At 40.3% G+C, this 10,803-nt stretch overlaps 1 protein-coding gene across 1 annotated transcript; it reads left to right on the top strand.

Moving 5' to 3' along the window:
• Positions 1-4,079: 4,079 nt before the first annotated feature.
• Positions 4,080-10,666, top strand: LOC309686410 (ovalbumin-related protein X-like; the record flags this gene model as incomplete). The annotated part of the gene is made up of 7 exons (XM_082499064.1): positions 4,080-4,247; positions 4,902-4,952; positions 6,255-6,383; positions 7,159-7,281; positions 8,028-8,165; positions 8,484-8,639; positions 10,265-10,666. The coding sequence occupies 7 exons, from the start codon at positions 4,080-4,082 to the stop codon at positions 10,664-10,666; spliced, it is 1,167 nt and encodes a 388-aa protein (XP_082355190.1).
• Between the last annotated feature and the right edge of the window lie 137 nt (positions 10,667-10,803).

Genomic DNA, 10,803 nt, shown 5'->3' with positions numbered 1-10,803 from the left:
TGCAACCATTTTTGCACAAACATTCAGTGTATAAAAAAATACAAGACAAATACAAGATAAATACAAGACGTGTATAGTGATAGTCTACTCTGGAGAAGTTGTACTGCCCCATCCATGACTACTGGCAGAATCAAACTTCTTCTCTTCCATGAGCTCATTTACTTTGGGTGTTTTAGGCTATCTTGCCTGCCTTGACAAAGTAGTTTTTCACATTAGGGAAGCTAGCATAATTCAGAAACTGAGCAGTTATCAGACGTTCCACTGGCTTACCTGTGTGGAGAACTGTTATGGTGATCATGTGGCTGCAGATGTATGAAATGTAGAGTGTTCAAAAAAGGCAATTATATTGGCTGGGAGAACATATCAGAAACACCTACGTGTCCTCTTCTAGAGGAGTTGGTGCAAAAAAATATTTGTTGAGAAAATCTTGGACTTTAGGCATAGAGCTGGCCATCTGTGCAGGGCCGGTTGTGCCCTTTAGGTGCATGGTCCACAGACGTCCACACAGGACAAACCCATTGAACCAGAGCATACAAAGGAGTGTGGGTGCCCAGGGAAGCTCTTCATGGAAGCCCCAAAAGCATGTTTGAGCAACTGCTGACCAGCAGCTGGAAATCTAATGTGAATATGTGTAAGTGAGAGAATAAGAGAAGACACAAAACCTGTGCCCTTGTGCAGGAAAGGTTTGATAGGAGAAAGTAAAAGCTACAGCAGCCCAGCTCACAGAATAAGGAACATTGAACAAGGTGAGAGGAAAGCTGCTTACTGTCTTTAGATTTTCCCATCCTCATCGCTGCTATGACATCCTCAGACAAAAAGCTTATTCTGAGTTGGGAAACTGAAAGCCACCCCAATTATTAGGCTCCGCATGTACACGCCTGCATTTCAGCAAAACTTCCCACACTGTTAAGGGTAAAGTAGCTCTCTTTCCCTTTCACAGACAGTGCACCTACTGCTGTATGCTCTGTAACTTAATATGTACAAATTTGGGATTTCTATTATCCAACCCTACAGCCTTTACAGATGCCAGATTTTTTTCTTTACTGCTCATCAAGTCTATTATTCAATAAAGAGTAATAGCTTTTTACAATTGAATTATATTTGATATTGTGCATTATGATTGTCTAACAGACCATGAATGTTCCTGCAGACAGATTCTGTAGTTTATTCACCTGCCATAGTAAAAAGGTAGGTATGGAAGATCTATGAGAATGGCCTGTGCATGTACCATGGGCCTTGTTGCCATGACCTGTGGAGAAGGAAAATTAAAAGCTGACCCTCAATCATCCTTCAAATACTGCTGGCTGGTTAAAATCCGTTTCTGAATATCTGAATACACTGGGGTCTGACTTACAACACAGCAGATATGTTTTTCCTGACTGTTCCTCAAATCTCTTCCTCTGCCATGACCACTGTCAGACCTCTAATACTTCTCAACACTGCTGCTCTCTCAACACTGCTGCTCTCAACGTTTTCATCAAAATGAAGTTTAGCAAAACATGCGTTCTCCTCAGAGCACTTGGCCCTTCATCCACTTGCTGTAGACCCTACAGTTTGACCTCAGGTAAAAAAACCTTGCTCTCACCAAAGTACAGAAACAGATGTGGCTGTGCTTGTAACAAGCACAAGCTATAAACCGTACCAATCCTTGGACTCCAGGAACATACTTCTGCATTTTAGCAGACCAAACCACCTTTCAATACTATTTTGGTCTTGAAAAATAAACAGAAAGTTTGGGGGTTGTTCTTACATGGAAAAAAAACAATTAAAAACCCCTCTGAATAGAATGAACATCCCATAGCTGGCTCTGCTTGGAATTGCATTATTTTGGTAACACCAGATGGTCACTGTCCACAAGGAACTTCCCTCTATTCTTCTCTGCAGACACTCTAGTGAGTTGTTGAGTATGTATTAGACCTTCAGCAGTTAGCCCAGTATCCACTTTTGCCTTCACGCTTAGTGGGAGTACTGTTTGACAGTACTTTCTGTACTTACAGTGCCTCATAAGTGAGAAGAAGAGAAATAGCTAGGTTTTCAGGGACTGATGCACTTTTTTTCACTCCTTGGTAATATAAGACTCTTTCCCCTTTCCTCAACCGTGGATGCTCCCTAATAATGGACTGCATTGGGAATTGTTTGCTCACTCCCAGATCACTGCACTATGGACTAGGTCTTATTTTTCTGTAATATTTCGGGATCTTTAGCTTCACTTGACTCTGAGAATCACCTGATCTGATGTTACAGCTAGGTTTATTAAAAATGTATTATGTTTCACTGGGTATATTTGTAACTGCTTTTCCTCAGTTTTTTACATTTGTTTTTCATTTGGCTCTAGTTACCAATATGGACCAATCACATTAATGTGTAAATTCAAAAGAACTGCATAAATAGTTTTAGACCTGAACTTCAATTGCTTTGGTACAGCCTTATAAGTTACAGCAAAAGCTTAAATAAATATTTTTTTTTATTAGGTTTTACTTCAATAAATAAGGGTTGACTTGCTGCAGATAGAGTACTAGTTTAACATCGGCCTACTCAGTGTTTCGAAGTGCAGTGAATCAAAAGGTCGTGACAAAAGGTAGTGACTCAAAAGATGACTCCTTTGCAGGCTAACAGTGGGAGTGTCTCAAATGGTGCAATATATATCCCCTAGAGTTCAGAGAATCTGTTTAGGTTCAGCTGGCAAGCTGGATTATTGCGTACCTCTTTGAAGTTTGTGGGGTAAGTATTTCTCCAAGTAAAATATAATTTCTAATTTTTATTCTTTAATACGGAAAAAAGTGATATTATGTTTAAGAACTTTAAGGTAAGTATAAGACAAATATGTAAAAAGACAGCATATACAGTAATTTTACCTTGCTTTATCAATATATCTTATACTGTTTGACTGTCAAATACTTTTAGGTGTGCAAAATCTGAGTGTTTGTCCACCATAGCCTTGAGTAGAAATACTTCTTTTTCATTGAAAATCTGGTGTCACATTAAAACTGTTCTTTTATAATTTTAATAATTATTTGGGGAATAAAGGCATTTCTCTTTTCTTGATCTCACTCTCTGGAGAACGCAGGTGAGGTATGGTATGATGATTCACAGATTCTGTGATTCCACAGTCATTAGTGCCAGATGCCTCTCGGGTCACGTAATCAAATACATCTGCTCCAAACTATGGGTATGCTGCTATTCCTCCAACTTTAACTGTTTTAGAGATACAAGAACGGCATGCAACTTTCTTCGTCTCAGATTCAAAAGAGAGAATGACCGCAGGTTTCAATGAATGTCCTTAACATGTCACATTCATTTGCATGTACAGGATTTGCACCTGACTGTATGAATGCAGCTCTACGCTGTTTCAAGCTGTACTGCCAAAACCCATATTTATGATATATATATGAGATATATATGATATATATGCTTGTGCTTTTTCTCAACAAAAAAGCATCAGCAGAGATTAAATGTCTGAAATGGGACTGCAGGAAAGAACCCCCCCCCAATTCTATATTTCGGCATCTAAGCAACTGGCTTGGTTTACAGAGCAACTTACTCCCATTGTTCCTATAAACTGTAGGAAAGCAACCTCCAAATTTGCGGGTGGTTGTACTAAGAAACAGTAAGAAGTACACTAAGAGTATAGTAAGTTGACTACATTTGATTTAAAGATCCAGATCCTGGTCCAGAGTAGTCACAGAAAAAATGAAATATGAAATTTGCATTGTCTCAAACATCATTCAGAGTCCTGTGGATGGGCATAGGGAAACTCATCCATTCGGTGTTATTTTTATCATATTGGAGCATGGATGAAACTATTTCCTACAAGGCAAGTACAAGATATTGTCTTGATGATGAGCTAGTATCTTACTGAAAGAAAACAAACGTGCATTCAGAGATAAATGGGTCAGGAGTTACAGTATCTCTAATGATCACAGAATTTGTAGGCTTCACATCATTCATTGGTTCAGCATCACAAAACCAGCAACGAACTAGGAGTTTCTGGGTTATTGACAGTACTTTTTAAAACAAGTGCTACATATCACCACTGTACAGTCATATTTCTGTTTGCTTCAGACAACGCTGATTTCACAATGGGCTCCATCAGTGCAGCAAATGCAGAATTTTCTTTCGATGTATTCAAAGAGCTGAAAGTCCACCACGCCAACGACAACATCTTGTATTCCCCCCTGAGCATCATTGCAGCCTTGGCCATGGTTTATCTGGGAGCACGAGGTAACACTGAGTATCAGATGGAGAAGGTAAGTTACATAAATGGATACAAACTCCTTTTGGTCTTGTTCAACACAGCAACAGATTATCCATTTACATCTTTGGGACTTTCTCCAGTTGAGGGGAGAAACCCACAAGTCACTTTTGGCACTGCCTTCAAACTTGCCTAGAAAAAGAATGGCATTCCAAACTGTGAGGTTTGGATCCGGAGCTGAGTTTTCACTTACTATTGCTTTTCCCCATGAAGGGCAAGAATGGCCTCTGGTTTCCATTAAGAAAGAGCCGTCTTGAAGAACAGCTAAGACAGGTCTCTGGCTTCAGCTTATACTAGCTCCCAGACCCGATTCCTTCCAGGTGGAAAGGACAACTTGTAATATAGAAAAGATGAAACATTCAGAAAGCGAGTCACAGCCATAAGTACAATACAGTAAGGTTGCAGCTGGTTTATAGACTGAATACCATTAACTGGAAAAGCAGGGATCTAAGCTGAGGATCATAGTCACAATTTTTCAGTGTGGCACATGTAGTAAAAAAGTCTGATTTAAAGCTCACATGAAACTTCTCAGTTCTTCTATGTGTTAATCGGACCTGGTTAGTCTAAACCTACAGTTTCAGCACAAACATCAGTGACTCTCAGTGGACTTCACATGCTTAATTTCTTCTATTGCTACTGTCAATTGCAGGTTCTTCACTTTGACAAAATTGCAGGACTTGGAGGAACTATTCAGACCAAGGTACAGAAATCTAAGGTATATTTATTTTCTCACATTTTTCTGCTGAGAATAGATTGTTCTGACTGTGCTTCAAGTAGGTTCAACACCTTCCAGTACCTTTGCTAATGCTCTTAATTTAAGAGATGTAAATAAATAAATAAAAAACCAAACAACAGCAAAATCCCAAACAAACCAAAAACAGAAAAAGACAGGCTGCATATGTTGCACCAAAACAAGTGACAGGACAGGATCGGATGCTTTGGGCACCAGCCTACCTTCTGCTGTAGATGAGTATCTGCACTCCTGATGGTGCTGCTGGGGGACAGGAGTTGAAAGGTACTCAGCACCTGGAGCCAGGGTATGGCAGTCAGACTTCCAGCTGAGTCTCCAAAATGAGGCAGGAAGATGCTTCAGCAGAAAAGACCCCAGAAGCCTCACAAGCTGGAAAGTAACCACACTCTTCCAAAAGCTATAGGGACTTTTCCAGCCTCCAATTCCCACTGCTACCCCAAAAGCACCATGAGGGATTCCAGTACCTTGATACCACCTGTGTGCTTTCCTCCGTGTTCATCTGATGCCTCTGTAAAGATAACATGAGCCATGTTCCCTGGGCTGTCCCCATCCACTTGGGATCCACAAGCACAAGGTGGGACTTGGAAAGAACAAGACCATTTTTTTTTTTAATAAATTAAAATAAAAGTAATATCAGCTAGAGCATTTAGTGGCTGGTTAAACACTTAGAAAGGAGCAGCTAAACACAATTCTCATAAAATGAAACCCCAGCCATTGTTTATCATTATGCATTTTTCTTACACGGTCTTAGCCTGTGTCACCTGGAACACTATTCTTTGGGCATTAGACAGTTGATCTGTTTTTTTCACTATATTATGAGATATTTGCTTACTCCCTTGTCATCTAGCACTTCTCTCCCATCTGCAGCTTCAGCAGAAAGCTGCCATGAAAATGCAAACAGAAGCTGGGAACTAGAGGCTTTATATCTGTGATAACCCACCAATTGCAATCATTGACACCTGAACTTTTGTTTTTGTCACCTCACTCCTGAGCTGAGTTTCAGGTTCATCACTGAGGTTTTCTGCTTGTCATCACCTAGAATGAGTGCCATCACATGCTGTGAATTAATTGTATGTTATTAGTTGCTTATATTGAACATCCATCCCATGGAGATTTTAGACTGTAGTACATGTTTATTTGCAAATGTTCAAACACTGAGTTTTTCCATGTTATTTGTACCTTATAAATAATTATCTTTCTAGTAAAATAAGCTAACAGCTATACCTTTTTATCTTCTTATCAACAACTCAGTGTGGCAAGTCTGTGAATATCCACATACTGTTTAAAGAACTTCTCTCTGATATCACTGCACCAAAAGCCAATTATTCACTCCACATTGCCAACAGACTCTATGCTGAAAAGACATGTCCAATCCTACCGGTGAGTTGTACCTTAGAGTGATTTTTTGCTAAACCCTGCATAAACCTGTAATCCAGGAGGACTGGCCCGAGTAGGTGATTTGTTAATCCAGTGCTTCTCACTGGTGTGGCCTTCCATGGCTTTTCCCTTCGCCACAGCCCTGACAATAGCCTGAATGGCAAGCAATTCCAGGTAAAAATATGGCCCTATTCAAAAATGAATGGAGTTATAAACAAAGCTATTTGGCAATGTGATTCCCCACCTCCCTGCTTGCTCCCCCAAAGCCTTTTCGTTTTAATAGGTTGTTTGGGTTTTTTCAGGAAATAATTTTACTTCAGCACAAACCCCCACCTCCAAAACAACTTTTGAAAGGGTCAAAATCATTCCTTTGACATTTTCAAAACAAAACATACAAATATTCTAAATCAAAGAAACTTCTTATCTTTAAAAAGAAGGAAACATGCTTTTTAAAAAAAAGAGGGGACATAATGATAATAAAATACTCTCAAATGAACCTGAAACAATGTTTTTTTGGATCAGACTTTCCTCAAGAAAATATTTAAAGATTTCTAATATGTACTTTTAACTAGTCAAGTAATAAAAATGTCAGATCTGAAAATGTCATGGATCAGAATAATTTTTCTGGCCCAGTTTTAGGAGGTTCTTCCAGGAAGAAAGCAATGAGAACAGCCTAACCATGGCATCACTATAAAGATCCTTTTAGCCATATTTATATCACCATCATACTGTTTTTAATAAATGACTAGTTTGGTGGCTACAATTGCTGTCTTTATAGATCTATTTAAAATGCGTGAAGAAACTGTACAGAGCGGGTTTGGAAATGGTCAACTTCAAAACAGCATCAAATCAAGCCAGACAGATCATTAATTCCTGGGTGGAAAATCAGACAAACGGTAAGGTCAGACGAGATTTTGAAATATACTTCCCTCTTGCAACTGTATTTGAACAGCTTCTGGAAAGACTAAACATTACAGGAGAAATTTCTTCCTCCCGATCCCTTCAGTGGATATTTCCTATGGAAAAGAATGACTATTGCACCTGTGTGGCAGTTTTAATCACACCTGGCAAAGGTAGAGTTGTCAGGATGCGCACACTTTATATGCACATTTTTTGTGTCTGAGGAGCTTAACTCATGCAAGGTTAGTTTCACCTTCTCTAGAATACTGGTATAATTTTCCAAGCATGTGCTGGATGGATAAGAAGTGGGCTTCCAGGGGAGAAAGTAATGCATGCAGTAGGCTGCTGGTGGGAAAGGAATGATTCAGGAGCTTATGTACATTTATTGTGCTGAGATAGGAGGATAAACAGGAGTGAAGTGTGAGAAAGAAACACAGTGAGAAACAGAAAATTTACATTGCTGCTTCCCTCTCCTGTTCCTTCTTTTCTACATAAATCTTTTTCCAAGCACTGGTTAGAAACATTCCCGGGGGTGTATACCACTCTTGCACCTACTTGTCTTCTTGCAGAAATGTCTGGCCAGGTGCCAGTCAGTCTGTATTAAATTGTCCCCATGAACCTGAATTGCATGTGTAGACCTTTGAAGAAGAGGAAATCAAATAAAGCAGCAGCATGTCGATTGACCTCTAAAATGACTACTGCCATAAAACTTACCATTCTCTGCCTTGATTCTTCCTTAAAGGACAGATACAGGATTTCCTTGAGCCAGGCTCTGTTGATCTCGATACTGTGCTGGTCCTTGTGAATGCCGTTTACTTCAAAGGGATATGGAAGACAGCATTTAAAGAAGAAGACACTCGGGAATTTCCCTTCAGTCTGACAAAGGTATAGGGGCACACAGAGAGCTTCTGGCCAGGAAGACAGGCTGTTGCCTTCCACAGCCAACAGTCTGGGTGTTACACATACAACATGCTGTGGTCATTGGCCAGGTGACTTAGCTGGGCCCCTCGCTGTCTGGTTTGCAAGAGCTGTGTCTGACCAGAGCACACCAGCAGACAGGAGAAGAAAATGGAGACACAGCTCTTCTTCAAAGGCAACATGCTTGAAGATCAAGCTCTGCCCCTTTCAAAGGGCTTGCACGTTTGCCTCCTTAAAGAAAGGATTACTCCCCGGTCACATCGTCTCATGTTTCTGTTTTTGCAGCAAGAAAGCAGACCTGTGCAAATGATGTGTCAAAACGGTACCTTCAAAGTGGCAGCGGTGGCTGCAGAGAAAATGAAGATCCTGGAGCTTCCGTACGCCAGCGGGCAGCTGAGCATGTTGGTGCTGCTGCCTGATGACATCTCTGGCCTGGAGCAGGTATGGCCCTGGCAGGGGAAGCAGAAGAGTTACTGCTTGAGTGGGACCTGGCTACTGTCAGACCTTTTGCTGTCCTTTTACATCCCAGCTGCCCACACCAGGGCTGTGCTGGGCAGGCAGGGGAGCACAACACCCCCCGGTGCTACCAGGTGCCCAGGCAGAGACTGGCCTCTTAGGAGAGGCCTGGACTCAGTCTAATAAAATGAAGGAACAGGAGCATAGTGCTGCTGTAACGCTGCAGGAGAGGATGCATGTATGGGCAGATATCATTTTTTTTGTGATTGAGAGGCACATTCACTTCTCCCCTCATCCCCCCAAAAAACCCCCCAAAACTGTTGAGGAGATGTTGCTAAAACTGATGAGAATCAGGCATTCTTTGCGGGAATCACTAATATTTTTTTAACAAAATCCTCAGTAAGCACCATAAATAGGCTGCTTTCAAAAATTGCCCTGATTATGTTACGGAATGAACACGAAAGTGATAAATCTTGTTCTTCATAAAATACTCTTCCTTTTGAAATGTTGAAACCAATCAAGCTAAACTAACTATCAATAACACTTCATTTGTTAAGACTTTAAAGAGTCCCAAATATAGAGATGGAAAGGAAATGCATGGAAGATATGTAGAAATTACACATGAAACAAATTAAACAGAAGAGATTTGGGTCTAATGGAATGAACGTCAACAGCAGAAAGAATCTGTGAACATACAAGGGCATAAAATGAGAAGGGCATAGAAAGTAAAAGAAAACATAAAAACTGCTTTAAGTCAGGTTGAGTCAGTTTTTGCCAGATGCACGAAAACTAGTAAAAAAAACGTTTTTGTCCTTCAAAGAAAAAAAGAGACATGTGGGACTAGTATGCAGTGAGGCAAGAATGCAAATGTAATCTACTGACTGCAAAATTAAATGAAACTTTTACCTTGGCCTCAGGAGAAAAGGAAGCTAAACAACCGAGTGAATGCAGGATGCTAATGGCAAAGAGGAAACAAAAATGGAGAGATGCAAGGGAGAAACAAAACTCAAAACTTTAATTTGCTTCATTCAGATGGATTGGATTATCTTCATGCACGATTTCTGAAACAAGCAGCAAAAATCCCCGAATTCCAATGTCAATCATTTAAAACAAAGTTATCGAGGTGATATCAATTTACCTATCTGTACTTAAGAAAAGGAAAAAGTGATGTAGTCTGCATTATATAATCTATTATTCTTCTTTCAGCAATTTTGGGGGAATTATTTTATAAAGTAGAGTTATTAAAGATGTAGAAGAGTTTGCATTTTTTAGGTACTATCAACCATGTGTAAACTTTCATGGGCTTTTTTTGTGATCTCTTTCACAAGCTGACTAATTTGCCTGGCTATGAAACTGTTGGGTTGTGCCTCATGAGACACAAGATTAGTGTGACAGAAGGGGACGTGTCAGGTGGGTAAGGAACTGAATAAAAGGACAGTGACACAGGCAGTACTGGAGAAGTAAATAATAAACTACAAGAAGGATGTTGATAGGGTGCACTTCAGGAACTATTCTGGTTTGCTTTTTTTATGATAGCCTTGATTAAAATGAACGGTAGGAAGAAGTTGTATTCTCATCCCAGGCATTTCATTCCCTGCCTCTCTTTGCAGCTTGAGAACAAGATCAGCTTTGAAAAACTTACAGAGTGGACCAGTCCGAATGTGATGGAAAAGAAGAGAGTGAAAGTGTACCTCCCACGCATGAAGATTGAGGAAAAATATAACCTCACATCTGTCTTAATGGCCCTGGGTATGACCGACCTGTTCAGCCCTTCGGCCAATCTGTCTGGCATTTCTTCAGCAAAGACCTTGAAGATATCTGAAGCCATGCATGAGGCGTACATGGAAGTCAATGAAGAGGGCACTGAGATGGCAGGCTCAGCAGGGGTGATGGGAGACATCAAGCATTCCTCTAAGTTTGAAGAGTTTAGGGCTGACCACCCTTTCCTTTTCTTGATCAAACATAACCCAACCAACAGCATCCTCTTCTTTGGTAAATATTGTTCCCCCTAAAGAAAGAAAGAGCTGGAAATAATGCTTGCCTTCCCCTCAGAAACAGACCCCCTTTACCATATTACTGTCTTGTAATCTCACCTCTTCAATATTTTCTCCAAGTGCAAAGCCTAATCTAAAAAATGCTCATTTGTGAA

The sequence above is a fragment of the Vanellus vanellus genome (assembly GCF_965231255.1).
Source record: "Vanellus vanellus genome assembly, chromosome: 2".
Taxonomy (NCBI): Eukaryota; Metazoa; Chordata; class Aves; order Charadriiformes; family Charadriidae; genus Vanellus; species Vanellus vanellus.
Note: the sequence above shows the minus strand (reverse complement) of the source record. Positions and strands in the feature narration are given on the sequence as shown.